The sequence below is a fragment of the Melanostigma gelatinosum genome, assembly GCF_949748355.1.
Source record: "Melanostigma gelatinosum genome assembly, chromosome: 22".
Classification (NCBI taxonomy): Eukaryota; Metazoa; Chordata; class Actinopteri; order Perciformes; family Zoarcidae; genus Melanostigma; species Melanostigma gelatinosum.
In genome coordinates this window covers 8429392-8451805 of record NC_136655.1, presented here as the reverse complement: position 1 = coordinate 8451805, position 22414 = coordinate 8429392, and the positions used below count along the sequence as shown (strand labels likewise).

The 22414-nt window shown below is 44.3% G+C and overlaps 1 protein-coding gene across 4 annotated transcripts; it reads left to right on the top strand.

Annotated features, from left to right (window-relative positions):
* The first annotated feature begins 2267 nt into the window (after window positions 1-2267).
* LOC306795552 (actin nucleation-promoting factor WASL-like) lies at window positions 2268-21332 on the top strand. 4 transcript variants are annotated; one of them, XM_079294091.1, is made up of 12 exons: window positions 2268-2662; window positions 9017-9151; window positions 9394-9480; window positions 10190-10286; window positions 11482-11505; window positions 14610-14793; window positions 15310-15352; window positions 16970-17123; window positions 17345-17362; window positions 17808-18346; window positions 18439-18544; window positions 18920-21332. In XM_079294091.1, exons 1-12 carry the CDS (start codon window positions 2558-2560, stop codon window positions 18979-18981), a joined length of 1554 nt encoding a protein of 517 aa, XP_079150217.1. In that variant the 5' UTR covers window positions 2268-2557; the 3' UTR covers window positions 18982-21332. The 4 variants fall into 4 exon arrangements, with proteins under 4 accessions (XP_079150217.1, XP_079150219.1, XP_079150218.1 ...); XM_079294093.1 differs by lacking the exon at window positions 11482-11505; XM_079294092.1 differs by lacking the exon at window positions 17345-17362.
* Window positions 21333-22414: the final 1082 nt, after the last annotated feature.

Here is a 22414-nt window from a genome sequence, read left to right as displayed (position 1 = left end):
TGAGTGCACTATCCAGCAGCATCAGTGACATAATATCTAGCATAATGCTGCCATCTTGTGGTTATTGTGCACGTCTAGCTTTGACAATAATTCCCAAACTTTTCTGACTTTATTTCTGTGAATCAGTGTGTATGAATGTAATGTGTGTATGTATGCAAACCTCTTTGCTAATCGCAAGGCAAAATGCCAGACTTGGCACCACCCCAAACTTGCCTGTTTGAATATATTCCTGTTGAGTTGACCCCCATCGTGATCTTTCCAAAAGAAATGTTGTAGAACACGATGATGAGATGTGAAAAGGCCAACTTTATTAAATATTCATACAGAGGCCTAGGGGATGTCTTCCTCCAGAATTCAAAATATAATATTCATGTTGTCCTCTTACCTCGTCCTCTCATAACCTCAGTTTGCTTTGTGGAAAGTGGGTCAAATAAATGTTTCACAATCTTTCTCCCACTCTTCTCTTTCTCATTCATTGCCCTTTTTTCATGTTTGTGCATGACGAGCACATGTGTTCTCATAACTACTCATTCAGGATGAGTCATACAATGCTTTACCTTGCTAAGCCCAGGCTAGGTGGAGTAGTGCATAGTTTCACTCGGTGTTTCTCTGCCTGTCTGTAAGGTTTTTCAAGTTTGACAAGATTTCTGTTGAACGGCATGTATTTAGGCTAAACCAGGTGGAAGTAGGTGTGAAAGACCACGTACAGGACTCTTAACAGTAGGAAGCTATTAGTTTATCGCTATGTCCACATTTCCCTCAGATATTAGCCTGCCCTTCACTGAAAAAATATAACCTCACTACCAGCTTTGCTTACAAAGGGATGTACCGGAATCAAGACATCCCTTTTCACTCTTAAATGTGTTGTCTGTCTTTTTTAAAGGCAATATATTGTGGTCTGGTATCCATATTACTCCTGACTGTACGGAGATGAAGGATGAACCAAATAGGGATTGTGTTTCTGTCATGAAAAGCTGAATTTGGTTGCAGCGTCATTCACGACAGGTTCCAGTGACATTTGACTTCATGTCGTCATCTTCCGTGAGCTCCACAGGAACTTTCTCGTCCCCATACTGACCAGGCAAGAGAGGAGAAATGGTCTAAGTTTCTGACACACTCGTATGAGACACGCATGCATGTTACAACAAACACACTCACACACACACAGACTAAAAAAACCACACATGATCATGCACATGTGTTCATGTTTACATGCAAAGAATCAGAATCACCTTTATTGGCCACTTCTGGAGTGTATTTATCACAAGGGAAAGTATTTTCTTCAAATCACCTCTCAAAGACGACCATCCTGCAAACAACACCCATTCATGAGCCTGACTGAGCATGTTGCATGAGTATTACAAACACCCTACGGCACGTTAGTAAAATATGTATGAGCCATCGTGTGTGCTGCCCTTGTTCAAGGCTACTCATAGTAGCCTCTAAGCGTGTCTGCTTGATGGTTGAGCGCTGTTTATTGTGAAGATTAAAATGTCTGACGCAAACAGGGCTCCTGAAAGTGGTGTTTCATTTTGTGGTCTCAAGTCAATTGACACAAATTGTGGAGAAACACACTGAAGTGTACTCGTTGAAGCATATGTTATACCCCAGAGGGCATTGTATAGTAACTGGAGCAGTCTTAATCGTGCTTCACTTTTTTATAGCCTATTTATAGTTTATTGCTGTGAAAGAAAGAGACCTGTGTAACATCCCAGAAGCGTTTCAGTTCAGGGGGCAAATTATTTCATGTCCCAGGGAATGCTTGTGGTCTGGGAAATCCTAGGGCCCGGATGACAGCTCTGCAGCTGAACCATGACTTCTCTGACATCAACATTAAAATAGAGCGTTATAATCATGAGAGTGAAATTACAATTTCCATGATTATTTTGTTCACACTTGTTCGGTATTCAACAATTCCTCTCACATTGAGTGTTGTATGCCATTATCTTGACAACTTACACCTTATTTCTTATCTCCTCCCATTATGCACTCGCACACATTCCTGCCATAAAAGCCACGAGCAGACAGGATCAAACCATCTCCACGGGGAGTGCGCTGAGAGTTGTGATTTTATTAAGCATTATTTCCTCACTCGAATTTGAAACAGAATATAGTTTCGTGTTGAAATTTCAGATGAAAAACAAAAGCCCCACCATTTGCCGTGCCAGAATGGGCTCTTGGTAATTATGTGGCACACAGCTGGGAAAGGTAAACCCCATTCCCAAATAGTGGACTCGTCCTAACACTGCCATGTTGGATGGAACTGGCTCAGGGCTCTCTGGCGGACGGACTTCCCAGGAAACTTTTTGCCGTTTTCCGTTTTCGCTGAGTCGCTGCAATTGTTTTACCTTATTTTAAAGAGGAGCGGGACGTTGCACCGCGTCCCTAAACGGCATACATTCCTCGGCACCCCAATATCCCTGGAGCTCCAGCACAAACCACCGGTGTGAGGGGGGTCGGAGCAAGGCCACGGATGACCGGGGAATTGTTTATGTATCTTTTTTTGTATCTCACACGAGTTACAGTCGGTGCACACTTAACACATTGATTCCTAATAATGAGTGGACATCCGACGCAACGGCGACAAGCAAATCTCGGGTCGATACAACTGACACCGCAGGAAAATGAATGCCTTTTCAACCACCTTGGCAGGAAATGCATCGTAAGTTTTTTTTTTCACCCAATCAAATTGTTGTATAATAGCTGAGAAAAAGAAAGCTAATAAAGCTAACCACCTTGTCTGTGTTTCTTGTCCCGAGACGGAAGACGACGTTAGCTAGGAGGTGTGTTTGTGGCCTTTAGTTTGAATGTTGTGATATCGCAGACAACGTGTCCGTCTTCCCTGGGAACCACTTGATACTTCTAGCTGAAGAGGGTGGTTTGTTTTGACAGTGACTGTGTCCGGCGTCCCGTTTTGGGACGGTGACATTTTGGGCAACAGCAAGTTTTCATTACTGCCTCCGCTCGTGCGCCCGTAACTTAAAAGCTCGAGACACCTGGGCTGTTAAATCCATCAGCGAAAAGTCATAGGTTTACATAACATAGCTGAACCTTGGTTGTTTTTCGGGAAGTGTGTATCCACTGTGAGGAATGCACCGGCCAGACAGCGCTGACTAACGTTAGCTATAAAGTCCCGCTAATGCCAGTCAACACAATCCCAGGGGAGCGCAGTGGAGGGGGTGTGGGCTGCGGGTACCAGTGTGACTGCAGTCGAGACCAGTAGTGCACTGTCACGACTCAAATGTTGTGAGATAGTCAGATATTACGGAACACGTGTAGCATCCTGCTGACTCATTTTTATGTTTTTGTGGAATATGGCATAGCCTGCTAGCCCCATGCACAGCAAATTGTAGCCACATTTTAAGTAAAGACGTTTGCAGCGGCATCAAGCACCATGACTCAGCATAGCTTAATGTCATGTTTCTTTTATATGTTTGCTTTATGATCTGGCAGGACAGGTTTTTTCCCCTTAAGGCTCATCCACTGGGTGAACATTTGCATATTAATAAACTATACACAGACACTGGCGGCTGGTGGAAAATGTTCTAGGTAGGGCCATCCTATCAATTTCAGCAAACATCCCAGTATGATTTAATGCAAAACAATTTAAGTATCAAACACGCATTACTACTTTGCAGTTAAATATTTAACATTTATTCCAACACGAAAAAAGCAGTAAATAACACTTCTATAATATAATATGTGTATTTATTGAGATGCCCCTATGGACCTTGTTATAGGAGGTAAAGATCAGGAGAAGTAAACATGAAGTGTAATTATGAATACTGATGTTAAATTAAGCTATGATGAGTTTTCACTGTTAATTTACCATCTCTATTACATGTTGATGCCTCCATGACCAAGTTAAGCAGATGAGACTGAGGACAACTATAGAATAAAAGATGTTCACTTTGCATAATATGTAGCTTGACAGAGTTCTCATGTGTGTCCTGGTGTTCTCATGTTTCCTTACCTCCTCATCCCTCACTCCCTACCCTGGTGTTCTCATGTTTCCTTACCTCCTCACTCCCGTAACTGTCCGTGCTGGATCCGTCCCCGTTGTTTTAAAAAGCTAAATATGTTATTAGCATGACGTCATCTTGCTAGCCAAACCTGTCTGGTGTTCAGCTAGTACAGAAGCTTCGCATGTACTGCTTCCCTTTCCCGCGAGTCTGCTGTCTGATTGTGAGGTCAGGCTGATCTGATATCAGCTCTTTGGCTGCAGAATCTCCGCCAAAGTTCTCCTCTCAAACGGGTCTTGGAGTAGCGCTCGCGCGTAGAGACTTCTGACGAGAACGCGCAGCGAGGGGGTCCAAATTGTTTTGGCCCCACGCTGAATCTATTTGAGGGTGCTGATTGGCTAAATTGTATGTCACTCATTCATATCTTTAATCAGCAATTGGCTAAACTGCTTCATAGACCCGCCTCTTTTGGGCCAAAACTATTTGGCCCCCCTAACTGCGCGTTCTCAGATGTGTCGAGCACACAGGCGGAGAGGACGAGCAGGAAAAGCATATATTTTGCGCAGATATCATATTTTACACATATTACTGGGTACATTCCACAGTCCCAACACACAAATATTGACAATTTGTATAATTTATGATTATTATAATTTTTCTTTTTTCTTTTTTTTTTTGTGTGGCTCATGGTGGGGCCAGGCCCCATGGCCTTCTATTGACCAGCCGCCACTGCACACAGATACAACTAATATTAACAGACAGCATCAGAACAAAGGTTGTTTGCCTTCCAGAGTAGTTTTAATTTGTACTAAATATAAATTGTCACCCAGTGTTATCAGGTGGAAAGAATGTCGCACCTTCACCTGTTAAATAGCCTTCAGATAAGACTTTGATTTGTTCTCAGGTCACTTCCCCATATTGATCATGCTTTCCTTTTAATGTGCACACTCAAGGTGGCGTGACAGAGAAATGGCTCCTCACCTCCTCATTCTATCGTGAACCAGTCATGTGCTTGTTTTTTTTTTGAGGTCTCCGTGTTTGCTTTGGAAAGGCTACATTTCCTGTCCCCGTGACATGGGATGTCAGGCCTGTATGTGGCCTGTATGTGGTCACCATGTGGCGGGGTGGGGGAGTCCCGCCTCCCGCTCTGCAGCAGGTTCCCGTGGCGTGTCTTCCCACACCTATGTGACTTGTTTTAAAAAAAAAAATCCAATGATGTCTTTCCTCTGGCATTCTGGCAATTGTGTCATTGGGCATGTGACGGAGAGATGTGGAATCGGGAACATTCCTCAGTCCTACGCGCTCGTGTGTCCGCACACATCCTTGCATGCAGAGAGAGTTTGGGAGAGAGGCGGACTGTGTGTGTCTTTATGTGTGAGAGAGAGAGTGGAAGAGGCGGACATTGTGCGTCTCCCCCAACAGTCTAATTAGAATGCCCACCAGTGATTTAGTGGCCGAGTGATCGCGCCTTACATAATGTGTGGTTATTGTGCAGAAAATGTGAGTCACAATCACCTTCACTTTGTCTTTTTATTGTCTGCACAGCCATTACTTGGCTCAGTGCGGCTGAATTAGACTCGATTTATTCTAGCAGTAAAGGGCTTGTTGTGTGCTTGCTTGAAAAACAGTGATCCAAAGGGGCAATGTTATTGCACTACATTGCTTGATTTTGCTATATATATATATATATATACACACATACACATACACATTTATGGTCACCACGTTTGGCGAGACAGTTCAAGGTAGCAGGACCTATTCCTGTAAATGTGTAACTACTTGGATCATATTTTAGGAATTGAAAGTACTCCAGCCTGTTTTTTGGCTTGTGTGAATAATGCAGCCACACACACACACACATACACGTAAAGAAAGACAGACTCACACAGGTACACACACTGGTCTTACTCATTTGGTTTTACTCATTGGTATTCCTTCTGCTGTTTTTGCCATCAGCAACACTGTTTGACTGAGCAAGAGGTGGAAGGGGTCCAATTCACACTGTGTGGGTGTGTGTGTGTGCGCGCAGACTGCCTGATCAGCACTCCTGTCCTACAGGAAGTCCCGTGGTCGGCCTCCTCTGGGGATTTGTGCTGGAGAAGTGCAACATGACTCCTCTTTTGCTTCACTTTACTCCCTTTCTCTCCTTCCTTTCTCCTTTTCATTCATCTTTCTCCTTCAGCGCTTCTTCAAGCCCGTTCTTCCTTCAATTTTTTACATCACGTCCCACACTGCCTCTCTGCATCAACAACTTGTCCTGTCTTCTGTTTCTTCCCACTCCTTCTAATCTAATCAGAATAAAACTTCTTCAAGACTCGCTACTCGGAGACAGAAATTGCAACCCTCCTCATTTCACCATTACGTGTGATTACTACTAGCCAGATGGCGTGTGTGGCTTGTATTGTTTTCACCTCTAGTGTGTGTGTGTGTGTGTGTGTGTGTGTGTGTGTGTGTGTGTGTGTGTGTGTGTGTGTGTGTGTGTGTGTGTGTGTGTGTGTGTGTGTGTGTGTGTGTGTGTGTGTGTGAGATCATGGTAAAGCATGGTCCTCATTGGAGCAGGAGCTACCGCAGAAGCCGTTTTAAGTACTTTGCCACGTGTTTCTATGTCTGTGTTTCTGTCCGCCTGTGGACAGATCTTGTCACGAGTTGAGATGAAATTGAAGGCTGTGTTTGAAGATGGGTGTGGTTCGAGCAAGGGGGGTAGGAAGTGGGAAAGGGGCCGTTGCCCCCCCCCCCCCCCCCCCTGCCCCTGGTCCAATTTGGCATCGCGGCTGGTGGGATCACGTTGCAAGATTCTCACATAATTATCTTTCAGAAACCTAAAGGAGTGTTTTCCACCTTCAAACACTTGAGAATTGTTCTCTGACATGTAATGTTGTGTGGTGCCTACCAATCTCCTTGAAGATATTATTGTGTTGTTCAGATGATGGGCGTCCTTATAGTAGCAGAGAGATGTAGAAATTGGAGGTGTTTGACAACAAGTAAGCGAGAGAGAGAGAGAGGGAATTAATGTGCAGGACTGTGTATGTAAGAGTGAGAGAGTGTTTTTCGATGGGTTCCGATGATGTCACAGACAGAGCTCCACTTCCTGCAGCCTTTGGCCCTGTCGGGAACAATCAGCGCTCCACGGGCGGATGAAAGCCCCGGGCCTCAGAGCCTGGACACAGTTACAGTCGCTGTTCAGAAGAAACCCCGTCACCAAAACTCTCTTCTTAGTCTCCTTTTGATCCAAATCCACACGATCCAGAGCTGTGATGCTGCTCTGAGAGTGAATGTTTGTATAAATATGATTACGAATATCTTGGTACATCTATGATAGAGTTTGACACAGATGTGGGAGGAAAATAAAAAAAGTTGCGTGCCTTTCAGTTGTGGGATTTTGTGGATGAAATCAATATCTTATATTGTGGGACACTGATTGGATGATGTGTTCTGCAGCGTCATTCATACTGCGAGGTCTGATTTTCGCACTATGACGTGACTGTCCCTCTGCATGCGCACCTGTTCTGTTGCCTGTGTTGTGAGCACGTTACTGTAAATATCAATATTAGGATAAGGACAGGAATTTCTCCTAATGTTACTGATGTTTGACTACAGCTGTACTGTTGCTCACGTCTTGAACAGTCTGAAAAACGAGCAAGATGAAAAGAAACGAAAGTGTGGAAGCAGAAAGATAACCACAGAACGATCCTCGCTGCTCTAGAAATGGGTGTCTTGCTGTCATTTGTTGTTTTGTGGGCTGCGATGTTGTCTCGCGGTAATTCCTGGAGCCATCGAGTTGAAAAGGCCCTAAAGATCAGCAAGCATTTCCCTTCTCGGTGCCGTCGCTTTCATCTGCGAGGTAATGACTGTGAACCGGGGCCCCTTGGTGTGAGAGAACCCCTCCAGCAGCCTGTAAAACCAGTGAGAGGCTGATCTGGTCATGTGATCATGGATGTGTTTGCGGGTGTGCGCTACAGGTGTGCTCTTCCCTGTGTCTGTCTGTGTGTGTGTGCAGTTTAGTCTCAGGCTTTGCTTTTTATACGTGGCATTGATGGACTCTCTTCTGTGGGGCCCCCACCGAGCCTGCGTTTGCTACTCGGCCCAATTCGGACGGTTTCAGTTTTAAAATGTGCTCTTGTTTGCCAATTTCGGCCTACGTTGTGAAAAACACTGACTCAAGCTCAGGCCGTTTAGCTGGAGAACATGTGTGAACAGCTGTATTTAGCTGACACCACAGACTCTCTGAGATTCTGGTCGGGACTCAAAGAACAATTCTTGTTCTGAAGCTATCTCTGCGTAAATGCGACGTCAACAACCCTGTTCAAAGAGTGGCACTAAACTGCACCTTTATTGATCTCCTTCTCATTGTTTTGTCTTATCCTTACTTATCTCACTGTGGCTGCAGCTGGAAAGCACACGGCATGTTGCCACCACTTCATTTGCCATGGTAGCAATGTTGTTAGGGGATGGCGAGTCCAGCAATACATCGGGTTTGGAGGAATGTTATTACTATATCATACTATTGACATATATTGATGTCCAAGAGTCATTTAACTATTTTGATCATCCTAAAGATATTGGGCTTCACTCAACTAAGTTATGGGCTTGGTGAAAATGGCATTGAGGAGGCAGTGATCCCTAAATTAAGTTGAAATTGGAAAGAAGTCATGGTCACCTCCTCGTCCCAACATTTTGAGGCTGCTGTGGTGTTTTTGAGCGTCAGTGGAGTAAGCAGCAGTGCTGTATCTCCACCATCGCAGCTCACACATCGTGAGTTTTGCAAACTTGAGCTTTACAGATTTAAACGGTTGACTAGTTCACAGAAACATTGAAGTCCGTCTGCTCTCGTCCTTTTGAGGCAGACGGTTAAATTAGCCAAATAAAACGACAAACGATGTACACAGTCAATCGCCAATACATTCGGCCAATAGCCCAGCCCTATACAGGATGCATTTCATTACTATCGTCTGCTGTGCTGGCTTACAACCCCTGTGAGATGCATTAACATGGCTACAAATAGTATCAATTAAGCAACACAGGATAAACGTGACTCTCTCTCTCTCTCCCTCCAGTCATTGTCTGCAGCAGTGGTCCAGGTGTTCACGTCAGATAGGAACTCCAGCTGGACCAAGAGATGCTGCGGGGTGGCCTGTCTGGTCAAAGACAACCCCCTGCGATCCTACTTCATCAGGGTCTTGGACATCAAGGTAAGTAAATAGAGCGCCGGGAGCAGTCCTGCACTTCACATCGTTGTGGTTCCTCCCTGTAGACTCTGGCAGACGATGCTACCGCCGCCATTTGATCTTCATATTATATTTTTATCGCCACACAATTAAATCTGTGGGGACGTCTTTTCATTTAAGACCTCTAGCATTAAGCTGCTTGTTGTACTAACCGCTTCCTAATCCTTCATTCAACTTTGCCTTTGTGTGTGTTTTTTCCCCCACAGGATGGTAAGATAATGTTTGAACAGGAGCTGTACAACAACTTCAACATCTACGTCCCCAAACCTTACTTCATCACATTTGCTGGCGACGTGAGTTTCCCTCGCTACAGCTTTCTCTTTTATTTTATTCACGATCCTCTGTTTCCTTCATCATCGTCGTCATAGACGAGTACTTTTTCTGCTTTTTTTTAAAAATTGTTTTTATTTATTCAAGAAAAATGTAGCCGGAGAGGGAAGAGGAGGGGGAACAGCATTAATTGAGATAATCTCAGTGTTTGCCGTCAGAGATCCGTCATTGAGTGTTACATTTGAGTCATCAATGAGTCTTTGGACCCAACCCTAATAAAAACCTGTGTAGATTTATGGAGATGATTTTGTGCAACCAAATAGTCTCCGAGTTTATATTCTTCTCCAAAAAACTAAATCCAGTAATCCTATTAAAAAGCTGCCACGACAAGCACTTTGCCCACCATAAGACGGTGTGTCTATTTGCATCACACGGCCTAAAACTAAATAGTGTGTAGAACTCCGAACTCTATGTGAACTCCAAAGCGCTTCTTGTGGAAAGACGTCTTTATTTGTGGGTCAAACGTGTTATCTGGTGGGAACGGTGGCTCAGACTGCAGCAGACCATGAGGTATGTGGGGCAGCCGGTTGTGATGATGATGATGATAATAATAATAATAATAATGCTGGGAGTGTGTGTGCACATCATGGTTTTTAAATTCTGCATGGGAATTAGGTAGTTTAGGGAGGTCCTTGACAAAACATGCATTGAGTTCTGTGTGTGTGTTTACAGACATGCCAAGTGGGTCTGAACTTCGCCAGTGAGGAGGAGACCAAGCGTTTCCATAACCATCTGGCGGAGCTAATGGGGAGAAGACAGAGGAAATCTGGTACCATCTTACCGCTGCTGCTCACTTGCCTACAAATCCTACCCACTCACCTAACTCACTGGAAAAATGACATGTTTCGTAAATTCATATCTCGTGTTCAAAATAATCCCGCAAACCATGTTAACACAGGGATGTTACGTTCTGTAATGTCTGCTTCTGTGTTTGCTTTGGTTCGTGTGTCTTTAAGAGGTGAAATGACCTGTTATCTAATATCAGTGTGAGCACGAGATACATTTCATTTCTAAACGTGTCATTTTGGAAAACTAAATGCTCTGAACTTTCCCTTCTTCTTCTGATCTCCTGCGATCTCTTTTCACTCCTCAGCACTTTGATAACACACATGGCCGTTTTCAGTGTCATTAAGCTGCTCAAATCCCCAAAGTAAACAAAGGGCACTCCAGTTTCATGTTCAATGATCAGCAGTGAGGACTTCATCCCTCATGAGTGTACTATGTCCAGGTGGAAGAGCATGAATTGAACGAGGACGGTTTCATTTACCGTTTTGCCCTTAAATATTTTAACTCGGATAATACATTAGTAGTACTCAAGGAATGTAGACTCCGTGACTGAGGCTTCAATTGCAAACGCATTGCAAAGCCGCTCGGACGCCGTCTTTAAGTAATTAGTGGCACTCGGTCCTTAACTTTCATCCTCTTCTGCTTAAGACCGTCCGTCTTCCCTCTTCTGCGAGTCATCTCCTGACCCTTCAGTTGGATCATTCTGTCATCTTTCACCCCCTCAGCCCTCTGCACAGGGGGCCTAATCTTATCTCCGAGGCGTCTTCTGATGGAAATCTCAATGTGTGTCAATGGCATTCCTGTTTTAGTATTTATATTCTTTATAGTACTAAATGAGAGCGAATGAGAGATGAGTGTACCGCTGCAGAGTTTAGTTTCTGCAGTGTTGAATTCATCTATGTATATAATGTCAGCTGCCGTATGTGTGTGTAAGAATGTCTGACTAACGTCTCCTAAACCAAACAAACTTTGGTTTGCAAACTTGCCGATCTTTCCAAATAACTCTCCGTTCTGCGCAGCACGTGCACAATCCTGCCGAGCCGCGCGCGAACAAACCAATTCTATCTCTGTGTATATCTGTGCGCTGACGCACTTCCGACACACACTTCTCACTAACACAACCCACTGCTGCCCGCTAGATGAGATTGTAACGACTGCATTTGTCTGTGTGTTCACAGAGAAGAGACGCGACCCTCCGAATGGTATGTTTTCCACTGTTTCCTGTCGATTAGCTTTCAGGAATACACAGACGACGTGTAAACCAGAGTCAGACCTGCGTCTGACGGCATTGGCAACATTTTTAATCATCTAAAATCAACAGCTGTCCAAAAACTACGTTTTCACATCAGCTGTGTCAGATTTCCATACAGCATAACTCTTAACCAGGTGTGTTAAAAAGATTACGTTTTACCTTCTCTTCGCAAAAAATTGTCATTCTCAAATTTCAGTTTGACTCCTAGACACGACCGAGCTTCCTATACACATCGCTTACACACTAATGCAGGATTGAGAACTTCTAGGAAATAACTGGAGTTGTTTCGGAATTTCGAGGGAAATAAAGCGCAAGCTCATAATACCGTCACGATCCGATTACACGTGGAGTGGAGTCTTGATCCGTGAGCTGCATGCCCTTCATGGCCCGGCCCTCGCTCGGTGCAGTCTGATGACTCAACATTTGTGGACATGCACACATTTGTTTAACACGGCATCGTTTGACAAGCCAGCTTTTGACTGACAAACGGCATGATTGGATGCAGCTGGCTTATTGATATATCTGTGTGTGTGTGTGACACAAATATGACACATTTTTGCGTTCAGCCGATGCTCCTATCCAGAGCCGCTTAACGTCATTGGGCCTGTGGATGCTTAGTTTTGGGTCACATGTGGTCAGACGGCCATATATGACGTGTCGTACATGACGTAAGCCACCATGTAACTGCGAGCTACACGGTGAACCATTTTGGGGTTGGATTCAGAATTATTTTGGCTTTGTGTTGGTGTACTATGATGCAGTTCACTGGGAAGGAGAAAAGGGACGAGCGTTCTCTAAAAGGGGTGTGTTCCAGTTACCTGCGCAGAAACGTTTCTACCAGTTCCTGTCTTGGATCTTGTGTTTTGAATTGCTTCCATTCCAGAGGAAGTCATCCTTGTCTTCTCTCCGTCTCCATCTGTTCTCACTCTCACTTCCCATTACCGCATCAGAGCTCTGTTGCCGTCTGTCATCTCCAGCCTGGTTCTTGCTTTCCATCTGTTCTGCCCTTTTCTCCTGCTGCCCTTTCCAGCTCTTCCCTTCTCATCATTTGTCCCCTTCGTCCCTCTTCTTCTCGTTGAATCTGTCTTCACCTTATCCCCCCCCCCCCCCCCCCCCCCCCCCGGAGATTAACGTGGGATTATGCGTGGATGGGTTTTAACGGTTACGTAAAAAAAAATAAAAATCCAGCGCTAAACCCAGAACAATTTGCTGGGATTAGGTCCATGCGTGTGTTTTTGCAGAGAGCGGGAGGAGACTGTAGCGGAGGTGGAGCGGGGGAGCCAATCCCAGCAAGATAATCTGACGGTGCTCCCCGCTGTGATGCAAAGTCAACGGAAGAGAAAAATGATTGCAAAACAGATGCAAAATATGCAGAGCTCAGGCAGATGGATAAAGCAGGGAAGCAGAAATCTGGTGAACAATTTGCACAGAAGAAAACTTGCTGTGATGGAAGGAATGTGTGAGCGACGGTAAACTTTGGCTGGCTGAGCGTCGGTTGTCTGGTCTCCCTTCTGGATGGCAGTGCTGGATATCTGCCTTCACAGCTCAGGCGGTATGCGCGTTAACCCCACCAGATGTCTGATGAGGACATTACTTCAGTAAACGCAGACTTGCGCCGTCACAAGTTGGCTTATTTTCCCGTGCTGGTGTTGTGGTCGTGCTTTTGGAAACCTTTGGGATCATCTTGTATTGAAGTGTCTGGCCACGTTAGGGATGAGGACCTCCTGGATTCGGTACTTCCGAAAGACAACATTTCGCCGTTGACTGAGAAAGAAAACCTCTCTGGTGCCGAAGAAGCAAAGGCTGCATCTGAGCCACAAATCTGCATTCAAAGCTCTTGTTTGACCCAGGATCTCCCTCGGTGTCTCCATCTGAGCTTGTTCTCGCAGTCAGCTGCAACGATGATGTTCTGCACCACCTTCCTGTCTACTCCCTCTGAGGAACTTAATTGCGAAGGCAACGGTGGAGGAGGAGGAGGAGGAGGAGGAGCAGCAGCAGCAGTAGGGGGTGGAGGTCTGAGCCCCGGGAGTTGCCTGTCCTCATTACACTGCCTGGTCCCCCCTCAGGACGAACTGTACCCGTCTCTCTCCGACCCGACCAACCGGCTCTCCGCGTCCCCCGAAAAGCGAGCTCACAACTTTGTCGGCGAAATGCTTCTCGGTGTCGGTATGAGCGCCTGCGAAGCGAGAGGAGGCGGTTGTATTTGGGACCGGGTGAGAAGGCGATGCAGCCGTTCGGCCTCGCCTTCGCCCAGCAAAACACCCAAAGGTAGCGAGAGCGCCAAAGGTATGTGCTGCCGCTGAGGCACCGGTACCGCTGGCTGTTGATCAGAAATCCACATTGTCTGGCTGCACGTGTATGTTGGAGTTACTCTTGCGTGGACCTTTTTCCCCCTCAGACATCGTTTTGTTTTGTCTTGTTACGTTTGCTAACTCCTTGTTATTTCTGCCTGTCGAGGCCTGATTGAGATTAACATCTTAATGAGGGCCTGGTTAAATAACGGTTAAAGTAAATAAAAGGAAATGCGTTTACACAGAGAACAATGTGGATGATTAATCGAGACTCACCAAACTGACAGAACCAGTTTGACAACAGATGCCTGAAAGACACTTGTTTGGTATCGGTCTGTAATTTAGTTCAAATAACCCGAAGTAATGAGATGATGCTATAATCCCACATATCCCCTCTTCACACCCACTAACCCAGATCAAGAAGCGAGACCTCTCTGTGCCAAACAGTCTGTAACAGCTGTTAAATAATGACTTACATAACTGATACAATACTGCTGGCCCTGAAAAGCCCCACGCTTGGTTGTCAACATTCATGACGTTTTAAACAATTGCCGGAGATATCATTTGTATCCATTCATTGTAAAGACGGTATACGTGTTATTTAAAAAGCACTCTTACTCGTTGCTCTCGTGGGGGGAAAAAAAAACCACAAGTTTGTGTCTATATATTTCCTCATCCATGCATTCCGGTGCTGTGTTGTCATACAAACCGTAATGTCGTCGTCGTCTCTTGTCATTTCTTCTTTTTTTTTTTTTTTTTAAAGGCCCGACGTTGCCCATGGCTACTATCGACATCAAAAACCCGGAGATCAGCAATGTTCCACGTTTCCACAACAACTCTCAGGTGATCAACAGCGTGCACTCGTCCTTCCGCAAGAGGGAGAAAAAGGGCAAGGCGAAGAAGAAGAGGCTCACCAAGGCAGACATCGGCACACCGAGCAACTTCCAGTGAGTCGGCACCGGCCTCTCGTAGGGTGGGGTTCAAATCAGGTGGCGCTACATGAACTGATACGACCATAACTCAGAGTTCATCCCTTATTAAAGCCCTTATACTGCCAGTCAGGATTAGTGTACATGCTCATGTGCTTCCATGCAGAACAAGATACAGATTAAACATTTGTGTATACGCACCTCCAGTAGACGGCTATGTGACCGCAGGTCTTTAAAAGGTTATTGTAGACGTTTCCAATACGACATGTTGGCCCAGAATCCCTCTCGTCCATATAAGGACTGGTGAATCAGGCCACGGTATTAATCCAGGCCGTCTTCATTGAGAATCTAATCCGACAGAATGTGTCGTGTGATTGGTAATGCAGGAAAATCTGTGCTGTGCTTTCAGGGAACGGTCAGCGGCAGCTCTCAGTCTGTTATGAGATACTGCAGGTTACAAACGGGCCATCTGGGTAAAATGTACTCCTCATTTGATCTCACATGCTCTCTCTCTCGCTTTTGCTTCTCTCACAGGCACGTTGGGCATGTAGGATGGGATCCAAATACAGGTTTTGATGTAAGTGCAATAGAAGAATGCAACGTTAATGCTGGTTTATACGTCTCTCTGCACACGTGGGAGTATGTCACCTCGAGATATTCTCAAAACTTGGCACCTAGTTTATCTGTTAGTCAGTCACTCATCCCTCTTCTAGAAAGATTTATTTCACAATATTAAGCGGAGCCGCGTCGTCAGGGCCGTTGCACACGGAGATTCTGGAGCGAAGAGAATCAACTTTCATTTGCATAATCCATGGACTCGTTCCCCCAAAAAAATCGGTAATTCTGATGGACTCTGGATGATTAGTATGAGATCATGCAGGTCAGAGGACTTACTCTGTCGGCTAATGAAAAAGATGAAATTCAGATGATTTTGCGTTCATAAGTTAATGTTTTCAAGGACTTATTTGAGTGGGTGACGTCAGAATAAAGCTCGCTCACCTCTCAAATCCTCAGGCTTCAAACTGGAGCACAAATAAGTGGATTCACAAATGAGCTCGGGATGTATTTTATAGTCTTACCGGCTAATATTTGCTTTCCTCACTCCATAGATGCAGATAAACAGTGGCGGCTGGTCAATAGAGGGCCATGGGGCATGGCCCCACCATGAGCCACACAAAAAAAGAAAATTTATAATAATCATAAATTATACAAATTGTCAATATTTGTGTTTTTGAACTGTGAAATGTACCCAGTAATGTGTGTAAAATATGATATCTGCGCAAAATATATGCTTTTCCTGCTCGTGCTCGTCTGCTCATCCTCTCCTCCTGTGTGCTCTCTGCTCGTGCTCTCTGTCTGTGTGCACGACACTCTGAGAACGCGCAGCTTGGGGGGCCTAATCGTTTTGGCCCAAAAGAGACGGGTCTATGAAGCAGTTTAGCCAATTGCTGATTCAAGATAGCTTAATTTAACATCAGTATTCATAATTACACTTCATGTTTACTTCTCCTGATCTGTACCTCCTATAACAAGGTCCATAGGGGCATCTCAATAAATGAACATGTTATATTATATTATATAAGTGTTATTTACTGATTGTTTTCGTGTTGGAATACATGTTAAATATTTAACTGCCAAGTAATAATGCGTGTTTGATACTTACATTTGTTTTGCATTAAATCATACTGGGATGTTTGCTGAAATTGATAAGATGGCCGTACCTAGAACATGTTCCACCAGCCACCACTGCAGATAAAGCACCCACTTTTTTAAGTGATAACTCACCAAAAAGTAGTAAACATTTCACTGTCTGTGTCTGCCTGTAAGTGTTACCCCACACCACCAGGTGGCAGAATAATCACTGATATTGTGGTCTCATTTGAGCCATCTTCATATCTGAGTCCTCACAAGGGAGAGTGTAAGAACAGTTACTTCTCACATACTTAATCTTCCCTGAATGAACAGCAGCCAGTGTCAAACTAGTTTGTCAAATGTCTTTTTTTTAATCCCAACTGAACCGAACTCAACTCCTGCCACGTCATGTGTTACTGAGCTGCAAAGCTCTTGAATATCACCAGTGAGACAGAATGATCCGTTCTATATCCTTTAGTTTCTTTAATTAGACTCTTTTGTGCTGATTCCGTACAGTAAACCCGAGGCACAGAGTGAAGTTCTCCTGTTTTTCTTTCTTCAGTTGAACAACTTGGACCCCGAGCTGAAGCATCTGTTTGATATGTGTGGCATCTCTGAGGCTCAGCTGAAAGACAAGGAGACCTCGAAGGTCATCTACGACTTCATCGAGAAGAAAGGAGGCGTAGAAGCTGTCAAAAACGAGCTACGGAGACAAGGTAAGGCCGACGCACCGTCTGGAATACCCTAAAAAAAACAAGTTTACTGCCATAGAAGCAAAAAGGTATTACCAGATTATTTTCTTTGGACAAAAAACATTATTCTAAAGGGAAATTAAAAAAGGTAACCTCTCACACGTCCACAGTAAACTGCACTATAATGTGATATGCATTTCAAAGGGTGACTGTCAGTTTAACCCGTGTGGTGGTTTTATCCCCAGGTCCGCCCAGGTGGATTGGTAGGTTTCTGTGCATGATCTGTGCACGTCAAGTTGAACTGTAATTAACGATTAAATGATAGCGAGTGAGGGTTTTTTCCTGTTTCTGAAGTGAGTTCAGTGTTTGCTCTGTTACACTTGTTTGTATTTGAGTTTTTCTTTTCATCATTGGCTGACATCGTGTTGACGTCTGGAGACACTAAAAGCTTTCAATAGTGAGCTCCTCATGAGATACATGGGGGAAGGCTGCCCCCAGTGGTTTGATTGTATAACTGCATGATGCATTGACACTTAGCAAGAATTGGGCAACTGATTTTTGACAGATGTGCCGTGAAATAGATTTTTGACGGATATGCAGTTGTTTTTTGAGAAAATGTGAAAAATACATTAAATCTGCAGTGTGATCTCTGAAGGATCCGCAGTGATGATTACAGCGCTGCTCCTTTTTTCTCTTTTTTTCCTCCAGCTCCTCCGCCCCCTCCGTCCAGAGGCGGCCCCCCTCCCCCGCCCCCGCACCACAGCTCAGCCCCACCTCCTCCCCCCCCTCCAGCCCGGGGGCGAGGTGCCCCGCCACCTCCTCCCCCCTCCAGAGCTCCCATCTCTGCACCCCCTCCTCCCCCTCCATCCCGACCGGGCCTGTCCACTCCACCGCCTCCCCCGCCCAGCCGGGGCTCTCTCCCGCCTCCCCCTCCGCCAGCCCATGCCTCAATTTCGGCAGGGCCTCCCCGGCCGCCTCCTCCTCCCTCATCCTCCGCTCTGTCAAGTACCGGAGCACCGCCTCCCCCCCCTCCGCCTCCGCCGCCTCCCGGCCCTCCGCCCCCTGCCCCTATGCTGCCCACGGAGGCTAACGGCGGGGACAGCGGTGTGCCCAAGTCGGCACTGCTGAATCAGATCAGAGAAGGCACCCAGCTGAAGAAGGTGGACGCTAAAGAGAGGCCGGGGTCCACCAACACCGGCCGAGACGCACTTCTGGACCAAATCCGACAAGGAACCAAACTCAAAGTGGTCAGTAAACATGCGACGCACGCCACACGCCTCTCAATCAAACATGTGTTTGTCTTAATCCTGTGCTTTAACGCGTGCTGTCTTCTTTACAGAGGGATGAAAATGATTCAGTCCCTTCCACCCCGGCCCTCTCGGCAGGCATCGTGGGGGCGCTGATGGAAGTGATGCAGAAACGGAGCAAGGCCATTCACTCTTCAGGTACACAGAAACAGACACCGGTCGCTGGCACTCAGACTATGCATCATTGACTGTGTGTCAGATGACGCACTGTCGCCAGAATATAGACTTTCACCACTTCCTCCTCAGTCGTGAACAACCTCGTAGTTCCTTTTTTTCTATTTTGAGACGGTGGAGGAAACTTTTCTTCCCATGATTCAGAGAAAGTGAAGGTTTACTGTTAAACAGACAGAAAAATATATACGAACTTTATCTGGAAAAAGAAGTGCTTTGGAAAATGCCAGTTTGATATCTAATAGGATAATTCGTTCAGTGAATTTTATTATTTCATTGCCTGTAAGAACACTTCAGCTGTTTTCGTTATTCTTCTTGTGAACGGCTTCTTCTCTTCCACAGATGAGGATGATGACGATGACGATGATGAGGACTTTGAAGATGATGATGAATGGGAGGACTAGCGAGATATATATATATATATTTTTTTTTTCTTTTTTTTTTCTCCCCACTCCACCCCGTGGATGATCATGACACTAAAATAACTCTTGTCTTTCCATAAAGAAATCTTTAATTTCAAAATTCTAAATGGAAAAGTTCTATCAATTTGCTGTATATTTTTGTTGCCTTTATGCTTTTTTTTAATTATTATTAATCTGTGCAATACCTCATTTAATCTGTAAATGTTTGTCATTCTCATATCTAAGGCTTTTTCTTTATCGCTCCGTCACGTCTGTCTCCACTCTGTCGCCTCCATCTCGTCTCTTGATGGCAATATGTCTCATTTTAACTGTGTTCGGCCTTTTCCATCGCTCTGCATCTCTTTCTCCTCCTCCCACATTCCCAACCTCGCCTCCATCTGTTACTCAGCCATCTTTCACATCTGCTGCCTCTTATCATGTTACCGCATGTTCACTTCCTGTCACTCTCCCGTGTTCCCATTCCCCAGATTAACACAATAATTTCGCATCAACTTGTCTCTTGAACCGTAGAGTTAAATGTTTTTGTTTTTTTTTGGTCAGTGATTGAAGGGGAAGGGCTTAGTCGCCAGAAATCCTTCATCAATCGTGTCTTCATTGTTTGTCAGGAGAAAAAAAAAAAAACTATTTTCATACCCTATTGCGCTCTAGTTTATTTTTACTTATTCAAATTAACCTAGTTTAGCACTCATATTTTCTTAAAACTGAGAAGAAGAAAAATGCTCTTTTTTGGAATGTTCAGCTTCGTTTGCTGTCGACTGTAAATTTGCTCCAGAGTTTGAGTCTTGTTATATTTTTGCACAGATTGAAAGAGGAGACTCGCTGCATGAATACAGGACATTTTCAGGTCTGTATCGTTATGGAACATTCATATGCTTTAAGTAATGAGGCACTTGTACATTAAGCATTTTTAAACCGTTAACCCACCACACTACATACAGTACGCGCAAGGAGGTAGCCCACAGTTTTATGGCTGACTATCTCTTGTGAATTTTATTTTATTTCTTTATTTGGTCACTATCTCACTTCAGATGCTGTTGAAATTTCGTTTTATCTTTTTTTTTTTTACAATAGCAAGCAGAGTATTAATAAATGTCTGTTTGTTGGAATCAACATGTTAAGCTTAAGTAATAAAGACATTTTAGTTTTACACACCTGATGCTTATAATGGGTCCATATGCCAAGTTGCTGTACAGAGACAGCGGGGATAAAGTAGTATTTGTCCTGTTGTAGACACTAAGTGCTGACAGTTTAGGGAGAAACACTAGATTCATGGCATCATTCAGTATCCACATGTTCTTGACTAACTAGTAAATCATGAGGTGTAATATAGGAATAGTTCGAATGACTCGGTGGTCAATTATTCTCTACAAAGACCAAATGGTCAGATGTATTTTATTTAAAGGTGGATTTTTCACACGGGACAAGGCTTTAAATGCCAAATTGTTCCATCAATGTCAAAAATGATTTTAAAAATCTGCTTATTTTTGACAAAAACACAACTGCAATGGCATGACTTGTCCTGGTGTGGTTAAAGTCTGACTCAAAAGTACAAGCAACGTATTAGGAACTGTTATTTCCGCAGTTATTGCGACTCTGTACTTATGGATTGCTCGCTAACCAACGAGGCGCTAATGCAGCCACAAGTGACAATTGTGGGGAGAAATGCTATAACCATACTGTAGCAGTAGCACAAATGGAGATACCGTATATCTATCTATGGTTAGCTAGCATTAGCAAGCATATGCTAACTGGTCATACCAGGCCGAAAACTGCAACAGCAGCAAAACCCCTGAGTGTATCGAATTTAAAGCAAGACTGCATTTTATTGCTCATGAATTCTACTTTAAATTTGTACGGGGTACTTTTTCAAAAGTCTCACTTTAACTCCAGAGCCGGTTAACTGCTAACCCCGTTTTCCTTTGAGCGTCAAACACAGTTTGGCCTTCCAGGTTTTCTCAATGTTAGCATTTTGCACAGGCTAACGAGTAGCATGCTAACATTGCTATCATGTTTTGGCTTATAGGAGAGCTAATGCCGAAACGTCTTACCCTCCGTGCAACAAATATCCAGAAAAAATGACATCAAAATGGGTTTTTTTTGTGTGTTTTTTCATTGTTTGCAGAAGAGGAATGTTTAAATTCTGTCTTTTAGAGACAAATTGCCACTTGTTTGATGTAAGAACTGACCTCTTGTCGAATGTCAAGATACTTTTTTGGGGGAAACCTTGCCATGTTTTCACTGATGTTAGCTTCTGTAGGTGACTCGGTAAATAAGGACACCAGGCCTTCTCAATGAGGCTTGACAAATCATGAACTCTTACATTGTACACTCCAATAAAAGGTTGATATTTACATATGTTGGTTTTTGGGCTTCCTTTCCCTTCACAGCCTGTTTTTTTTATGGATTTTTCTTCCCAAGGCTTTTTATGGTTGAAGTTGATTTAAGTTTGTAGAGTTGACCTTTTAAAGGAGAAAAAGAGACCCAATACTTAATGTGCACAGACTTTGTTGCACTTGTGTAAGAGAGCACAATAATGTCTGTCAGGTTTGTAATTCCAGTATGTGCATCTGTTTGTCCGTGTGTGTGTGTGTGTGTGTGTGTGAGAGAGTGTGTGATGAAAACAGGCCTCATCACCGGCAATAGACAGCCATACAGGAAGTTGGACAGATCTGGGAACAGCTGAGCAGAGGATTATCACACCCTTTACTGCTACCATGTCACCCACTGAGTCAAGTAGAAAGGAAAACTAGGTGAGTTAGGACAAAGCATAGTTCGGCTAGTAATTTCCAGTTCACCCGGTACACGTTGTGTCATGTAACCGACCTGATTCCGGTTCCCAACGAGGAGTATTTCTGTTTCTCCGTGGGAATATGTGCAGGCCCGAGATGAGATGAGAGCATCCTCCAGGAAATTAACCTTTCAACAATAGTTTTAGAAGCTTATTTAGTGTGACCATCACAATAACGAACGCAACAATTCTATGCCTCCATTTATTTTTAGTGTACGGTCCACATCAGCTGACTCCACACCCTGTATTCTCTGTGCTGCAGAGTTTATGAGGGGGATTAGATCAGGTATGACACTTTCCACTTGTGTGGCTGCTTGCTTCCATAGAGATCCCGATCAACACCAACAGGACACACATGCACATAAACAAAGGCATTAATAGAAGCCATGGAGCGCCGTTTGTCTTTTGACCGTCGATCTTTAAACTCATTGTATATAGAAAGCATAAATAATTGTATACATTTTACAAAAATGATTGTTGCTGTTAAAATTCAGCCAGATGTCCTGAAGCTAAATAGAATGAGACAATTCGATTTATTGGTGAAATTGCCCTTTTATGCACTTGAAGCTAGGTTTTGCATTTTATGATTTATAGGTAAGGATAGTCTGCTTAATATTAGCACAGTGA

What these genes read in the sequence shown, in the direction of transcription:
- LOC306795552 (XM_079294091.1), top strand. Translation starts at nt 2,558, where the DNA reads ATGAGTGGACATCCGACGCAACGGCGACAAGCAAATCTCGGGTCGATA. An exon ending in TCATCACATTTGCTGGCGAC is followed by an intron (nt 9,481 to 10,189) that starts GTGAGTTTCCCT and finishes GTGTGTTTACAG; the next exon opens with ACATGCCAAGTGGGTCTGAA. An exon ending in GAGACGCGACCCTCCGAATG is followed by an intron (nt 11,506 to 14,609) that starts GTATGTTTTCCA and finishes TTTTTTTTAAAG; the next exon opens with GCCCGACGTTGCCCATGGCT.